Below are 18,726 nucleotides of genomic sequence, written 5' to 3' on the forward strand. Positions count from 1 at the left end.
CTTTAAACATTTGAAATTCTAGTTACACCATCAAATCTGATGTTTTACTGAAGTTGTATTTCAGACAGTTGTTAAAATACAGTTCAAAACAAGAACATATTAACTATTTTTTTTTATTAACTCACTCTCAAAACAAGCCCTTGCTTTCCCAGGAAAAAGAAAACAGAAGCATCTTATCTCACTCTTGGTCTGCTTTTGTCTCCCAAAACTGTTTCACATACCGCCAAGTAGTGATAATCTTGATGTTCTGATTTAACTCCAGCAGAAATTGTGACCGCCTGAAATTCAGTGCTGCTGAAGAGTTTCTTTACCCCCACCCTCATCAGCAGCTCAGATCAGAGTGCCCTGTGAGTTTAAAAAGCACAGTGCTAGAGTCTGTGCAGTTCTCCAGCATTAAAGAAACTGTTCATCTGGGAGAAGGAGCATGGCGGGTTTATTGTATAAACCAATAAAGTATAATTCTATTCAAATTAGAAGATAAAAGAAACTGTAGTGTCCAGAGAAAATAAGATGAGGCAGAACAACTTTTGAACCAATAGGTGTTAAAAATCCAAAAGGTGAGAGAGAAAGGAAACATGCTGATCAGTGCTGGGCATGTTGGAATACACAATCAGCTGTTAGAGACATAAAAAATTAACTAAGCTGGAAGTGGTTTAGATCAAGCAGGCCTCTTCCTACCTAATTACACTAAAGTCAAACTCAAGGAAGGTGGGAGTGAAGAGGATAAATGGGGTATTTGCCCTCAGTTATCTGTGTAGGAGGCTTTTCTCTTGCAACAGTGCTCCAGTGGTAGGTCAGGCTGAGCCAACACACCTGACACAGCCCCACTGGAAACTCCACCACAGAGTAGAGGGAAGAGTTAATGTTTGTAAAAAACAGTAATGAATTCTCTCTACACCTCTTTTCATTGAAATGCTTCTGAGCACTTCAAAATGAAGAATCACACAGAGATGATAGTCTCTCTCCTCCTCAAAATATTGATAAATGACCATTCATTAAATCCCTCCAAGAAAGCTATTAACAGGCTCCTCCTCACTGCTGCTCCTGGTGCTCCCTCACGCTCCACAGACAGAGGAGGCTGGCATCATTCATGGAATGGAAAAAGGAGGCAGCAGCTTGGAAACCTGCTCTGCATGGCTGCAAGCTGAGCATTCTCTAAAGGAAGAGACCTTTTTTTGTTATCTAAGCATTAAATCAAATGAACACAAGGTTTTGGAAAACAGGCTAATGTTACATGAGCGGCAAGTTATAGTGCATTTTCTCATGAGAATATTTATAATCATTTAAAAATAGGTATCAATAAACCCTCTAAAACTGATATTACACTGAACATCTATCATTTCTGTATGATATAAAAGTACAAGTATTCATTTTTATAATTCAAAAAAATAGATTCGATGATACGTGTTTACAACATGAGATCAGAATTATAATTGAAAATTGAGAAGATGATAGTTGTGCAACTGAAATTAAGTTTTAATTAAAACATTACTATTTGAAGTGACTAGTTTAAATCCCACATTGAGCAGAAATTTGGACAACATGACTAATTTTGTTAAAATAATTAATGTTAATGTAAAGTACTAAAATATGTTAATACCCTAAAACACTGATAAGACAGAAGGATAAATTAGGCTAATTTATCCTACTTCATTCTTCTAACACTACTTTACTGTTTTCTTCCTGCTGTCTGAAAAACTATTTTATGTTGATTGCAAAAAGTGAACGTTACATACTTTTGCAATGAAGCCTCATACAGGAACTAATCTGTGAAGTGGCTGGATTTCCTCGCTGTATTTTCAGATAAATGCTCTATAGTTGAATGCACTATCTTTAAATACTTTTTACTTCTTTTCTTGGCACTGGAGATGAGACCATCATAATTGTCTCCAGCAGCAAATGCTTTGAAGCTTTCTCTACAAGTCTTAATGTTCCTCCTTTTTGTCTTATGGGTACTTTTCCTTTTTTCTAAATTTGAACTTAAAGAAATTCACTAAATTTCCTAAGACTGACTAGACCATGGACTCTTTTTTTTTTCTTTTAGCATGCAAACATGCCAGAGTTTTAAAGACAGAATAAATACAAGGATGGTCCAAGTTGCTTTACTTTTTTGTAAATATCTATTTCAAAATGTACCAAGACAACGAAAGCTCCACGTTTGCAAGGCCATAGCAGAGTGTGCTGCAGCAGTGATGCATCGGGGGGCAAGAGCTCCTGGATGCTGCACATGACTCCCTGGAAATCTTGACTAACACATATCACCTGAAACATCTCCCTGAAGTTTTCACTGGTTTTCTTTTCATTCTCTCCCACTGAGTTTTTTCATCTTTCACCTCTTCCCCCCTACCAGTACCTGTTTCAAAGGACAGCTTCCTGACAACTCAGCTAACCTGGGTTTTAGGACATATGAGAGTTAAATATTTCATCAACGCACTTGGGCTCCATGCTATGATTCAGAGAGGTCTACAGACAGAAAAACTTCCATTAAACCCATCTATTCCATATTTATTCCATTGCCCACACAGGGTGGGTATGAGGTAAACTGCTTGTACCTTTTTCATTCATTCCTCTTGTTTACCAGCAAATGCACCTGAGAACACTCTGAGCTCTCTCACCACAGCTATGGGATGGGAATGAAGGTTAAGGAGAAAAGAAGCTCACCCACACTCCAATAAAATTAGACTTTTTCCCCTCTTTCAGAATTCATAGCAGTATCTCTTTATAAATGCACAAATTTCTTGGCAAACTCAAAGAACTAAAAAGCAAAGCAGCAATGTGGTATCTAGTTGATCCACACTACAATAGGTTTGCCAATTCTTCGTTTGTTGAATATCCTAAATTCTACACATTTACCAAGAACAATCCTCAAGCCCAAGGGCAATAAAGAAAAATATTTACTGTGCCTTTAAATATTCTCCAAATTATGACTATCAAGGTCATGCATTATGCTATTAAATACTCCACTGTCAGTGCATTGCTAACCATCTTTTCATTTTCCAATGTATTCTAATTTGCAAAACAGTAAAAATAAAGCTCTTAATGCTTTCAAGAACACAAATTTTTACTGACACAAGAAGCAGACGAGTAAAACTATGAGCAAGTTTAAATGACAGCAAAATTAACTAGCAACAGTTACAGTTAAAATACTAAATGTGAACACAAAAATATTGCTGAAAACCTTTAATTTGCTAGCAGTAATTAACACAACTGTAGCCATCTCTCCTTTATTCATTATGTCTTTATTCTGTCATTTAAAACTATTTATAGTGATACTGGGTTGATTCACCATAATTTCCTTCCACCCACAACCATTTATAATTTTTTCCCTCAGTAATTTTATAAATTTAATGCTGAGGTTCTTTTTTTTTTTTCATTTCCATCTGCTGATTTAAAAAAACCCTTTCTTACTATATTTATAAAAAAAAAATCAGGGGTCAGTACAGTCCCCATTGAGCTGCAGTAGTAAAGAGTGCACATTGATATTCATTTTCCTTCTAATTCTGCAGATGCAAATAGCTCAATGAGGGAACTTAGTTTATGCTATCTTTGAAATAGTGAGCCTAGAAAAGTAATGAGTTTTGACATTTAAGATCTATTTCTGTTAGATTATATGGATATAAAATATGGATGATTGTTTGCTTCTCTTCTCAAGAATGCCAGTCCCAATCTAGCCTTGACAAAAGTCATAGAAAATCAGAATGAAAATAAAGTGCAATAAAATACACAGTGGGCATACAATCCAGTGCATATTTAAAGCAGTCTCAAAAAAAAAAAAAAAAAAAAAAAAGAAATCAGTGTAAGATTCACCTGGAATATTCTTCACTATTGCCTTGAATGGGGATGAACTAAGTTGCACACTAAAAATGAGTTGAATTCCAAGTACACTAAAGGAAAGAGTAAAGTATTTGGAGGTGGTTTGTAAATTAAAGCTACAATCATTGACTACAACATTCAGTATGATTTTTTAATTGAGATTTCATACACTCTATGGAAATATTCTGTAGTGCTCTAAATAAAAAAAAAAAAATTCCTCTCTTTGAGAACTTTCACTCTCAGCTTTGAAATACTTGCCACGATCTTTGTGTTCATCAAATCAAGTTCATTTTGCACTCACTAACACAGCATTTTAAATAAAAATCAATGTATTGATCAGGACACCAATTTACCTGTATTTGCTTGGAAACATCTAAATGCAGTACGTGCTGTTTAACACTTTGCCTATGTATATATGTACATATACATGCAGAAAAACAATAGGAAATTGCATCTGTTGATATTGCACATATAAACCCCAAAACACACACCTAAAATCTGTACCCACACAAATATACACGTGCATACTAAAATGTGCCACCATGTATGCACATGACCAAGCACTAACATTTCGAACACATACATTACTTTAACTGTGCATAAACAGTATCATCCTAATAGCATCTGAAAAAAGCTTAAAGACTGGCGTAAAAATCATCAGTGGAAAAAAATCCATTTCTCTTCACTGCAGATGTTTGTTAAATGTAAATGCTGATATTCTACTCCTTGGAAGAACATTTGTCTGCATGTGGAATTTCATGATAAAAAGCTTTAGAGGCCCAGGTTTCTCTAGATAAACCCCACTGGTTTACTGATGCATGAATGCACTGAAATTGAATTACTGTATAACAGCAATTACTTTTCACAGTACAGTTATAATGAGAATCAGCTTCACAATGAACTCCAGGTATCTATAGTAGGAAAAGTTAATAAAGAGAAGCCTCTTATTTGCATTTTCCACTGCAGCAAGGGTAGTTGCCTTAAAGAAAAACCATCCTTAACACTTGATTTGCCATCTTACCAGTGGATCAACCACCATTTTTATAGGATCTCTTTATTTGCAAAGAAATATTAACAAAAATCGAAATTTTAGTGCACAGCTAAAGTTATAATAATAGCTTTTTGAATATTCCCTAATAATTTGCTTATCTTTCATTTTGCTTTCTTTTTCACTTCTCTCTAGGCTTCTTCGAATTTTTTCCCATTATGCCAGTAACTAGGAAAAGTAAAAGAACCAAATGAACAATTTTAACTCCACCTCTTTCTCAGTATCAAGTTTGTTGCCACAGTCATTTTTTACTGAGCATTATGTCACAGTGCTTTGTGCCTGTTCAGCTTCAAGTTAGTAGAGTCACTAAAATATCAGAAAACCTTCTAAAAATTGTATTTAAAAAAATCATGGGTAACATTAAGACTGATCAAGCAAACTTCTTATGAGTGAAATCACTAAAAGTCCAGGAAAAACAACTGCAGTAATACCACGAGTGACAGCAGACCACACAAGGGTCTCAAAGGGATTATTTGTGTTTGGTTGTAAAAATTAAAACAACCGCTGAACAGTGCAGGAAACACTTCCATGTCTGTCACCTTACGGGCAGTAAGATTTTTTCCATCTCAAGCATCATAATCTTAAAAGTAAATGGTTACATTTACCTTTGTCACAGATAGAAACAAAACATCAGCAGCATTGAATCAAAACCGCTGCTCAGGGATTTTAAGTTGATTCATGCCACAAATACTTCAAAATAAAATATGAAGTTGCCTGCCTGAAATTCAGTCAAGAAGGGCAGCATTGGGAAGGAAACAGTTAACAGGAATACCCTGAACTGATATAAACCCAAGGTAAATAGTGAACACTGGGGAGAAGGAGGGGGGAAAAAATGTTGCTTGCAAGGGTTTCCATCAGTGAGTAGTTGACAAAAGGTTATATAATTGGTTTAGTACTTTCAGTTTTCCATTTATCTTATGTATCTGACAGAACAAAAATAGGACATTCTGTGATAGAATAATTGCATACTGAATGGTAATTCAAACAGGGGATGAATACGATAAAAATCACACTGAGCCAACTAATCACTATGAAAAGCGATGAGAGAGAAAGATAAAAATTCATCCAGAATATTAAGGGAGAGGAGGGAAAAGACAGTTCAAATGTGATTAGTAGCTTCAAACAAGTTCATATGTTTGAAAGCATCAAGCAAAACCACAACAACAAAAGAAAAAAAAAAAAGGCAAAACCAGAGGCCTTTCCAAACCATCCTATTTTTATAATTCCAGGTCGTCTTCTTGGCCTTTTCTACAAATCAAACATTTTCTGTACTATGAATTTCTGAACATTTGTCACAGAGTGCTACATCTGCTATAACCTGAAGAAGCGTGTTTAACTGAAAATGCTTTTGGATAAAACACTCTAATCAACCATGGATTTTGATGTCTACTCAAGGCTAATTCAAGGACTGGTGTAGAGTAACAATTTGAGATAACATTGGAACACATTTTCTGAGTCCTTGGATTTGAGCCCTCATGATCGTGTCCCCATTATTTCTAAGGCTAAGAGATATTTTGAAAGGTATTCTTCATTTAGTACTTCCTCCACCATTACCACCAATATATCTGACATATTACTCTGAATTCTACGCTTCAGTGATCTTGCACAAGTTTCCATCAAAAACGTATGTCAAAATTCTACTATTTTAGAGACAAGATGATCCAGTATCAGGATGGAACAGAGGTCTTAAGTCCACAGGAGTTTTCTAATTCCCATCTCACCTCTCCAGATATAAGGGGGAAATAAGTTGTGATATATCAAGGATGAAACCTATGCAAAACCTGCACTGTACCAAAGGATTTTGTACTTCTCAGGATGCAAATTACTAAGCACTACTTATTACCAGAGCAGAACAAGTCACTCATTACATCTCTAGCATGGACCAATTTATATAATTATGCAAAAATTAATGATTTCATTGGAAAGTACACTAAACAGATAAATTTTTAAGAGAAGTAACCCTGTCCAAACCATGTTTTTAGCTTCCTTTCCAAAGATGGAAACCTTCCAAAGAAGGCTCTGGATTTCAGTCACTTTTTCCAGCACTAAAATCCATTCACTCAAGATTACATGCGTGGTTTAACTTCACAGAATTTGGGCTCGTTTTTACTCAGAGCATGGTGGTCTATATCGATCCTGTATTTTTCCTTCCTTTGATAAAAACAGTCTGCATGAAGAGGCCAAACCTCTGTTCTAAACATTTGTTATGAAGCTCTAATTGAGACACAAACTGCTCTTCCCCACCAGCACTCCTCACTGATGGAATTCTATTCCCTCCCCAGCCAAGTGTGCAGCTCGCTGGTCACTTCTCGTTCTAAACAAGTGCTGCTCCAAGAATGCTTTGTTCACATTATGATCCCAGGGGAGCAGTTTCCTCTGCTAAGAAACAAGGAAAAGAGTCCTCCCCCTTCCCCAAGTCAATATTCTTCAGGCTTCTGGAAGCTGTTGCACACATATTAAAGTGTAGTTTTTCCTCTGAAAAACACACTGTAAAAATAGCATTGCAGGGTTCCATGTTTATTGTCTTTCTCCGCTTCCTTGCCAAGTGTGCTCAGTTTTACAAGCTGAAATATGTTTTACTTCACTGCCAGCCCTGAAAATTCAACCTCTAAAATGTAGCCAAATTCTTTCCTTCCTTTTGCACCATAACAAATAGCACAAGGCTGAAGGAGGAATTGTATCCTCAATTACACAAAAGGAATCCCTGTCCTCAGGTGATACCTCCAGCTCTGCAATGGAGACATGAAGATCTTCAACTCAATTGAGCAGATAAATCTGGCTGAAATAGAGCAGCTGATGGTAAACAGCATCACCATAATGTCCTGTGAGTTTGCTGACAGAGGGGATGCAAAAGGAAATATTGTTTCAGGCAGTCACCTCATTTTCTAGAAAAGAATAATGCAAAAGGAAAACTACAACAGGCAGATTTGTTATTCTTCAGAACACACGTGTTACAACAAACTCGTGTTTGATAAAAAGAAACATGAAAGTCTGAATTTTTCTTGGTTTTATGGTATGTCTGATAGACACCAAAGCTACTACAAAAGGAGGATCAGAATGGAGATTGAAAAAACAAACAAAAAAAAGAGAAAAAAGCACAAAAACTTACAGATGTACAGATCTAGTTACTTAATAAGCTGCCTGCCTGAAGAGTGATGTAGCACTTACCACAATTGAAGGAATTATGGATTTAGTCCCATTTGAAGAGTTTGCATCTTTTTCTGAACTAGAGGACAGTTAATGAACTCAGACATTTCCCTGCAATACTATTTTTATAATAGCGAGCACTGAAATTAAGTCTGCTTTGGTTGGATAATTTAAAATCTAACATTTTAACCATATGCAGTTAGGTTTTACTGCACACAAGTGATACTTTACAAACTCATATTGGAAATTGGTAGTCCAAATCTTGTTGCACACTCTTACATTTATCTATTGAGGGTATAAATAATTTAAATCTATTCTCTTGAACAGTGATCCTAAAACACTTCTGAATGCTTTAGCATTTCCACTTCAGCACCTTCAATTGCTAGTACAGCCTTCAGAGCAGAGCCTAAATTACATAGTTTTACATCATAGGAGGAAATAGCAGATTGATCTGCTGCTTACCCGTACGGCTTCAGACTTCTTATGAAACATTTCTTCCATATTCTTTGCTAACTTTTTCACAAGTTGAAGGCCATCAATTTCTTCTATTGCAACATCCTTCTCATATTCTTTGTATTTCTGGAAGGAAAGGAAAATAGGGAAAAGTTACTTGCAGGGAACCAACTGAAATTTTGACAACTAATTATTCGTTTTATATTACACTTTTGCTGACTTTCTTCGTTTATTTGATGTTTATTTGTGTGACAGCAGGCTGCTTTGTGCCAACATGCTGTCATGGGGAGAGAACAACTGGATTAGAACCAGAACTCCATTTAAAAACTAATAAAAATATTTATCTCATGCACTGTAGGAAAACGATAACTCCCTTTCACAAGGTTTAAATTACTCCTCCCCACAACTAAACAAGAGCCAAAAAAAAGTAGCCAAAAACCCTTGTATCTCCTCCAAAAATCATGTAAAAACACTACTATGATTGGCAATCCCTGTGCCTTAGCAACCTAGAAATCTCCTCCTCAGCTGATCTTCCTGTAGATGCCTATTTCACAAGCTTTTTGCAATGCTTACATTTTAAATACTTACTCTATAAGCTTATCTAGGCATGCTGAACTTTTCACGCAAAGAAAAGCCTAAACAAACCACATGAACACGAGCCTTCATCCAAACACAAACATAAAAGCACCTTTTATCCAATATGGACGAGCATTGCCTCGTTTCACAATGTGAATAGCTCCCAGAATTCCTAAGCACTAAAAATATATTCAAAACAATTTTTATCCTCTATTTTCTGCGTATCAATACCTTTTTCCTTATCAGTGTTTACAAGGAAGCTTTGTAAGAATTATTTATTAGAAAGAATTTAATGCTGAGAACATCCTTCTTTCCCACGTTATTCTACTGCACACTGAACTCTAAGAACTGTTGGTTTTCACTGCAGTGATTGTTTGCTTCTCCCCCTCTAAAACATGCACGGGTGTGTTGAACTAATCACTGCCCATCACCAAACCCTTCACTTAATCACAGACCTGCACCTCCATGACACTGTGAGGGAGGAGAAAAGGACACCTGTCTCCTGCCAGTTTTAGCCCCGTGTGCCAAAAATATCTTCCAAGCCTCTACAGCAGACTCTGGGGACAACCTACGGTATTTGAGTCGATACAGAGAAATGGTATTATTAAAAAGATTAATCATGAAAATTTGCCTGCAGAATGATGATTCTTATATAACTCCAGAGAGACAATGAAGAATAAGATGATCAAAAACAGTGTTTCGAAGCACCTGGATGAACACTAAAATGTTCAAAACAGTGAGTAAGTCAGGACCTGTCATGTGATGCAAGAAAACACTCTTTTGTTAAGAGAATGCCTGCACATGTTGTACCCATTTCCCCCAACAAAACTAATTTTCAAGGCAGAATGACTCTTTGGACTTCCTTTAAACTTCACACTTGTCTGCAAAAACTTGTGTGAATGTTTTGATAATGAAACAATATTTACTAAAACATAATTTCCAGGCAATTTCAAAACAAAGTTACAAATACAAAGTTGTCAGTAAATATTTAGGGCAATTTTTTAATATTATGTAACTTCAGAATTAATTTCATTTTTCCACACTATTTCCTGTTACAAGTCTCTAGTCTGAGTCTTTATAACAGTCTAGCAACCTAAGAAACCTCAAACAGACCTCTTTCACTTTGCTCCCTCAAGGCAGGAGAGGAGATTTGGGTTTTTTCACCTCTTTGATCTGCACTTAGATACCATCAACAGAGTTCTGATTTCAACTCTTGAAGTCCATTTATGTCATTACTAGAGATAAAAGTGATTTTTCTAAAATAGAAAAATGCATTTTTCTTTTTTATTCACTGGAGAGCAGGGAATATAAGAACAACAGAAATATAAGAACACAGCAAGGAACACAGAAAAGAGAGGTAAATGCTATTGCAACAAATACCGTGATAAAATGCAGTTAATGATCATTAAATTGAAAACACTGCCACTAAATTAATGATATCAAAGTCTGTCCACATCCCACGGGATTTGAAGCTTTGGAGAATTTAAAACAAATCAATCACAAATTGGAATAACTTCTTTCCAGCTGCACAGATCATGTTCAACATATCACCCTCTGATAAAAATGTTTCCTTTGGACTTGACCTTTGAGTTCTTAGAAAGTATTCTAAAATGCATCACTTGAAGAGACAGCTTTCAGGTCATCAGATTTATTGATTTAAGCTTTGCCATCAAGTGAAGAAAACCAGGCAATTATTCACTGTGTTTGCCGGAAAACTGAACGGCACTGTAGAAATCCACATCATTTTCTAGGCACACAGAATCCTACCACATGGTCTGTTAGGCTCTTGTGAAAGCATATTAAAAAGCCACACTTCTCAATTTTGAGTAACTGGTGCTTTTGAACATTAAAAATAACTTGCACTCAAAATAGATGTGAATGATTTCTTAACTTGTAATTTATGATCTTATAATTATGCCTGTTCATAGTAAATAAACTCATTTTTTCATAATTCAAATGCCAAAGTTCCAACTCAAAAGAATAAATTGGAGGAAACAGAGGATATTATTTAAGATCTACCTAAAAAGACCTCACATCTTGCATGGTGCAACTCAGTTGCTGGAAACCTTCAAGAACATTTGCAACAGACCTAGGAGATCTTACTTGGTCTGCAAGACCCTGACAACCAAGAGGTTTATGTAATATGTATTTTATACTCAGAATTTCATTGCCATAAAAAAAGCACTTCTATCATTTTTTCAGCCATCTTTGGAATGTTCCAAAACAGGAAAACTATGTGGTTGGAAAAAACTTCCGGCTGTTTTTGCTCTCCTTGTGCCTGGAGGGGAGAGGTGCCAGCCTAACCTGGGTGTGTCTGTGCCCTTGCTCTCAGTGCTCACTCTGCAGGATGCTTGAGATTTAGATTCCATCTAGAAAGCAGCTGATTTTATAATAACTATCAATGCTAGATACATATCATGAATCACACGAGATAGTGCAAAAAGACAAAACCACAATAAAACCACAACAAAGGCCATCATTAATACTGCATTCTCTGCCTTCCACTGCAGAAGCTGTCTGACCTCCAGGCCCTCATCATTTCCCCACCACTACATTTTTACATGTTAAATTTGGGTTTAGTTTAAATAAATTAAACAGCAAAGACATAGTCCATTTGAAATAAATTTGATTTTAAATGAAATTATTTTATTTTGATGTAATCTTGAGAAAGCAGCATGGCACTATTGTTCCAGTTAAACAAAATGGTATCAGAGAGTGGTGAAAAAAACAAGCTCTTGGGCCAGGCTCACCTTTATACTCCAGACTTGCAAACTACCTTGTTGTACTGCTACTATGAAGGTGGTCATACAAGCAATGCCTAAAACTGACATTTCCCTTCCCTGTAAAAATGATGAAGCTGATGATAAAGTTGTTGTTTTGTTTTATTAAAAAAATTCAACCCTCAGGTTTTTTTCAATATTCCATAATTTTACTTCATTAAGAGATACTGATAATTCTCATCATTTTTAACACAGGCAGTTATACATATGTATAGTTGTTAAAAGGAGAGAAAACAGCTCTAACTTTGCTATAAACAATTGACTCATAAAAAAGAGTATGAAATACTAGAGTCATAGTTGGAAATTTCTTTTGATAATTGAATTTCCACTTGTCTAGAAGATGAAGCAGATACAACTTCCGATTTGCTGCATTATAAAAAAAAATACTTGAAATGCTGATTCTGTCTGCTTGCAAAAATCAGCATTTGGTAAGAAATTCTCTAGAGACACAAGACCATTTATCATTTGAGAAAGCCCACAAAAAAATACATTATTTCTTCAGTATCTGTTTTGCCAGATCATTTCACATAAGCACCGGGGAAAGACAGACAGTATTTCACTGTCAGAACTCTTAATGCTTTTCACTGGTTTAGGTGTAGGGGTTTTTCCTTAGTAAATGATCATCTAGAAATAACAAACCAAAAAGCAATCTGTACAAAACTCAGGTCAGAAGTGTTTAATGCAATCCAAATATTTGGCACTGAAAGAGCAACACAAACACACGCAAACCAAAAAGTGCTAAGAGAAAAATACCAAAGAACCCCCTCAAACAAACAAAACCAAAGTTAAACCACACCAAAACCCACAGAGTTTGAGTGACCAAGGCAGGAGAAGTCCACTCTTGAAACAAGACTGTCAGCTACAGCTTGAATTTTTTCTCCTTGTTTTTAAGCTAAAGAGAAATATGGTCTTTGTGTTCCTACTTATATTTACTTCTATCAAGTTTTATCAAAATCAAGATATTCACATTTATGCTGTGTAAAAAAACATTTCAAGTTACTTACAAGTGTGCACAGAGTCCTTAGTCTCAGTCTTTCGACAAGGCTCTGGTTGCTTTGCACATCTGCAGAGCACTACACCCATTTATGATGAAATTTCTTCCCACTCCCTGGGATTTTCAGAGCCAGTAAATACCACTACCATCCTGATTAAAGAAAGGAATTCAACAGGAATTTATATATTAAAATACTTTAAAAGTGATCTCTCAGTGTTGTATATTTGGAACTGTTACTTGCCTCTGAGGTGCTTTTGTAGCTGTAGTGCACACACTTCACAAAAGTTGCTGCTTGAAAGGTTTCGTCATGTTAAAACTATATATGCATATATACATTTTATGTTTTATAATGGAAAAGCAGAACCAGCATGCAAATGACAGATCAAATATCCAATCTATCCATTGTTTCCATGAAAAAAAAAAGTATGTTTACTCTATGCCATTTTCAAAAAATCACTTTCAGATGTTCAAGCCTCAACATTACACATGTAAAATGAGATTGCAGAAACATACACTTTTGATTAAATCACAAACTTTTGATTTCAATTAATATCTCTGGCCCAGTAGAAAGGCTGTGCTGTGCAGTGGTTGAACGGTTCAGACTTGCTTCACTCCCTCTGCCACACAAGTCCTAACAGTGACTCCCTTCAGAGAGAAAGTGCTAGACTGAAGGGCCATAGGAGTTAATAAACTTAGAATCGTTTTGATTCTCTATTTGAGATGCCCCAGCAATCAGATGTAATCAAAGAATGAGACTGCAAGGCTGCAAAAAGCTTGCAGCTGATAGAGTTTGCAGCTCTTAAAGCAGTTTCTTTAGTTACAGTTAAAAGTTATGCCACAGTTCTGACTTAATTCTTTACCCCTAAATGCATGACTTTGTCACTCAAGTTGAGTTTCCTAATTTAAGTAGCCTTGAATTTTTACATCAAATTCTTTTAAATTGTAGGGATCAGAGGGTTGATAATAAACTACTTTTCTATGCATAAAGAAATTATTTTTTCTTTCAATAATCTGTTCTTCATTGCAATCTAACATTAAGGCTCTCCATTTCTCTTTGCTCCTCTTAATGGATAATTATTTTTACATGTATTTTTTTTGCACAACCGCAAATTTTTTTTTTTTAAATGTAATTTATTCAGGGTGTTTTTAAAACACGTCTTTCTCTTTGCACTTTGTATAGGTTTATGTTTTGTGGGCTTTTTAAATTATAGAACCCAAAACCTGCAATATACGTGGAGCAAACTGAAAACGTCTCATTTGTTGCTCATAGTTTCTGCCTTACCCCGTTAACAGATGTGTTGAAATTAAAGCATCTATGCACAGAGCAGAGAGTACAGCAAAATATGGCTTTGGGCTTTTAAATCAAAATAAAGACTATTAATTACTATTCATCTGGAAAATTTATCACAGCATTTTATAAGACAATAGTCACATTCAAACTGATGGGACAAAACCAGTGACAGCTAGAACTTTATGTGGCAGGAGCTCTTGCAGTGCTGTACTCTACCAGCACACATCCCGTGTGCGTGTGGGAGATGGCAGAGCAATTCCCAGTAGAAGATTTAAAATTATACAGCACAGCCTCTGAATGCTTCATTAGAGCTGAGGGGTCACTAACTATGTGTGCACTGCTGGAATAATCCTGACTGGAAGCCAAATAAAAAGCCTTCTCCAGCATCACATGTGCGTGTGAGTGGGAGTCGGAGCTTTTCCATTGAGCAGAAGGGTACTCAGATGGCACTACTGCAGCAGACATATCAAATACAGATGGTGTACTCCTTCAACAGACTCATCTGTGAATCTCTTATCCCTAAAAGATTTTGTATTTTCCCATTATTGCACTGACCCTGTGGTGGGGTGGTTTTATTAGAGTGACACTGTTATGCTGTTATCTGGTCCTCCTGGCACTAAAATGCATTCATTTAGTGGAGCTGCTTTAAAGCCCTTAACAAAATAAACAACTATGATTTTTTTGTTGCTGTTGTTGAACAAAATTATTTTAGTTCAGACCTGGTATAAAATTTTTCATCCACAAAGCTTCAAAGACTTTATAAAGCATGTATCTATCAAAATCTCCATGTAGAAGAGGATATTGGGCTATGCCTAAATTCAGTGATGTGCCCAATGTCACACGACAGTTCAGAAGTACAAAGAGAATAAACTCTCTTGGTTATTCTTCCAACACCCTGCTCAATAAACCACAGCCAACTTTGTTAACTTCCTCTTGATCTGCATGGCAAGATGAGTCACAACAGCACACCTCTCCTCACCTTGACATTAGAGAACTCCTTAGTAATTGAGAGTTTGTGTTACACCACATTACACACTCCTATTAACCTTTCCTGAACCTCTCTGTGTTGATGAAAGCCATCAGCAATGCCCAGTGTGATGGCACACTCATTTTCTGCAGAGAAATTCTCACTCACTTCATCAAATGACTCCAAGGAGCTCTGGATTAGCCTGTCACATTTGACTCCTGCACACACTTGTGTCTGAGGAACTTCTGTTGCCTCAAAGTCCAGTTGGGTTAGTTCACAAAATACACTTTAAAATACAAAATATTCGAATATTTTTTGCATATTGCTTTACTGTGATTAGCTACTCAGTGTTGTACCTGGTAAATTATAGCCAAAGGTCAGCGATCCTGGGAAATTAGTTATCATCAGCAGACTTGACAAGGATAGTTACTGCTTTCCTTGCAAAATAATTTACACATTGAAATCAGTGCAAGGGCACTATACCCCCAGCATATTTAATCTTTACAAAAATATTTACTTCTGACCTATTTTTACCTCATGGCTATATGTAAATGCTACAAAACCAAATCCATTAAAGCATTAAGCTGAATGATACCCAAAACCAAACAACCCAACTCCTGATTTAGCAATATTCCTCTGCCCCATCTGTGAAAGGCCACACAGGGTGTCTCCTTGAACCTTTCACAACTAGATATGTATATATCTATCCATATACATATATAACATCTATATAACCAGAGATACCACATAAACAGCATTAATGGCAAGAGTCTTCAATACAAGCATGGTTAAAACAGCTGATCTAGTGGGGAAAGATAAAAGCTACTCTACCACAGAGTACTTTTCATCACAAATAAAATTTTTAAAAAGCAGTGTCATTGATGATGCATAAACTATAACATCTAGTAAATAAAATGTAAGGAAACACACGCCAGGAAGTTTAAATGCTTGCTCTCTAAGATTAATTCAGTATTGTAATTTTTACTCGAAGTAGCTAGTTGAAAAAAAAAAAAATCACCACAAGTGGGTGATCCAAATAACTAGTTAGGCAACCTAATTCCAAGCAAACAGAAGTTGGGAATACATTCCCATCTTTACCAGAGTTGTTTTGTTCAGGGCTAACCAGAGTAACAAATGTTTGGGAAGGTTTGCCTGGCTGCTGCCTCCAGAGACCGAGGGCACTTGGGGCTCCTTTTACAGGAGGGTCACCTCACCAGCTTTCCCAAATATGAGCTTAATCATAATTCAAAATAGCTGAAAAAGCAAACTATTGTCTTGCAAATTCTCTTAGACATCTGAAACATCTCCCACAGGCCAGCAAGGATGTTTTAAGAGCCAGTTAACAAAGGCTATTAAAAGCTGCTTTGGAAATATATTTCACAGAAGCTGTCTATACAATTACGCATACCTTTGCTTCTATTTTAGAAAGGAACATAAAGCCCACATTTAAACTGAAAAAGAACGTTCTGGAACTGCCCTGGAGTCTCCTTTTTCCGTAAGGTTGTTCTTGATACTTTTGAAAACTCACTACAGTATTTCACATGAACTGCTTTACATGAGGAACAAAACATCTATCAACATAAATCTGCAGAATTAATCATGACCCAGAGAGCATGTTCATCCAAGGCAAAGCCATCACTATATTTTCAGGTGAAAGCAAGTATATTAAAAGCACATACAACTAATCTGCTCCTCACAAAGCACTGAAGGAATCTGACAATGCAATCCTTTCGCCCTGGACACTTAGAATAAGCCACTGAAAATTCAGAATTAGGGAACCTGACAACTCACTACCATCACCAATTCTCAGCAGGGATGAGATGCTACAACATTTGCTTTTGTACACAAAACTGCATTAGTCTTCTTCAAAAGCCTCTATGGTTACTGGAAACAAAAGCAACCAAAAGAGACAGCTTGTTTTGTGCTGTAAGATCACAGGATACAATCACAACCTAATTTTTTCAATCAGACATTCTGGTAATGTTTTTTTATTTCTTTACACTCCTCTTATCACTGCATGTCTTTTTCCCTCCTTATTGTTCCCCCTCGACCTATGCCTGCCTTACACCCAGCTCTTACTCTGGGTTTTGTTATTTCTATAGATTTTTATTAGATATCACTTATTTTCCATCGAAGAAAAATTTCACAATTGTCTTCCCATCCTTCATGGTTTCCCCTAAATGAGCAATAAAATAAAATGAGCAGCCAAGAAAACTTGAAACAAAGTGGAATGTAGGAAGAAAAAAAAAGAAATGTGTTCCAAGACAAACCTTTGCTTAGCAATATCCGTGCCTTTTGAGAAGGTCCAAAAGCACTGCTTTTAAGAATAGTTAATGAGTTTTTTCCTCAGGAAAAAACCCACAATCTTCTCAGGACACAAATTATGTTTTGCAATGTTCTCTATCACGAACATTTGTCTGCTTGGATACTTCCTCTAAACCTTTACCCTTTGCATTGTATGGTACCATCAACATTATCTCTTAAATGAGCTTCATATTTCATTGTTTGTCACTCTGAAGGACATGGCATTGATCCCTCCAGTTCTGTGTCATCATTGCACTTTTCTGTACACACCTGATGAAAGTATTTATATTGATTTAGGGTTTCAGACAGGTGTCAGAACACGCTGATCAAAGGGGACTTGTAATAACAAGAAAAAGCATAACATCTGCATATCTGAACTTGGGCACCTAAATTTAGCCTCCCAATTCTTCATCTCACCACTGAATACTAAAAATTATTATGTCTTCAAAAATCTAAACTCCCTTCAGTCACATCAAAGCCAGCAACATCAGTCTATTCTCAGCTTCTCTGAAAATCAGACCACCTGCATGTGGTCTGAGTGCAGATGTCTCGAGAAGAATTCAGCAAGTTACCCATAAAAAGAAAAAAAAAAAAGATTTGGAAACCAAACTATAGCATTTGGCACTGCCTGGTAGTGTGAAAACATATTTGTGGTTTTGCCACACAAGCTAATGCTTTTCACTTCCATATGTGATTTCCAGTCACTTATAAAACTTCACAAGAGCATAGAAGGGCCTTTCCTACACTTATGGAGAGCGGTATCTTCATCGTGATTTCCTTCAAAGCTTCATAAAACAAACTGGTGAACAGGCAAGGAAAAGTGCAGGGTTAAAGTTCAACTGCCAAACCACCCTTAATCCAATATTTAATAACTGCCTTCAAAAGACTGGAATATGATAGAAACTAATGCTCTGTACACAGCAGAACTTGCACAGATCCTTTTCTCTTTGGACCATTTAGCTACGATGCACATAGTCTTGGATTGGCCTCTGGCATGCTGGCTCTAAATATGTTTTTCCCCTCTCTGTTTTTTATCTCTCACACTTTTAAAAATGATGCTTGAAATCTCATTAAGGAAAAGTCCTGTGCATCAGAATCCCCGCCAGAGTTTTGTTTGCAGCTCTTGCTTGAGTTTGTTTTCTCTTTCTTTTTTTTGGGTTTTTTTTAAGTTTAGTTTGGCTTTTTGGAGAGGGCGTTTTGTTAGTTTGTTTGGGGGGTTTTTGTTTTGTTTCAGTTGGTTGTTTTGGGTTTTTTTATGAAAATTGGATGAATAATCTAGAGAATAGTAGCCTTTGTACCATAATGTACCCACACGTAGGTATTCCCAAACATCACTGTAAAGAGTAAATAAAC

The 18,726-nt window shown here is 36.3% G+C and overlaps 1 protein-coding gene across 6 annotated transcripts in view; it reads right to left on the reverse strand.

The window, feature by feature from the left end:
* CACNA2D3 (calcium voltage-gated channel auxiliary subunit alpha2delta 3) overlaps nt 1–18,726 on the reverse strand; it is a 398,896-nt gene that overhangs the window by 306,956 nt on the left and 73,214 nt on the right. For all 6 annotated transcript variants that reach the window (XR_004242342.1, XM_032120753.1, XM_032120750.1 and 3 more), the window contains exon 3: nt 8,471–8,587. Coding sequence is in view for 5 of the 6 variants with exons in the window: in XM_032120753.1 (XP_031976644.1) it covers nt 8,471–8,587 (117 nt within the window). In the remaining variant the exon portion in view is untranslated. The remainder of the gene's footprint in view (nt 1–8,470; nt 8,588–18,726) is intronic.

The sequence above is a fragment of the Corvus moneduloides genome, chromosome 11 (genome assembly GCF_009650955.1).
Source record: "Corvus moneduloides isolate bCorMon1 chromosome 11, bCorMon1.pri, whole genome shotgun sequence".
Lineage (NCBI taxonomy): Eukaryota > Metazoa > Chordata > Aves > Passeriformes > Corvidae > Corvus > Corvus moneduloides.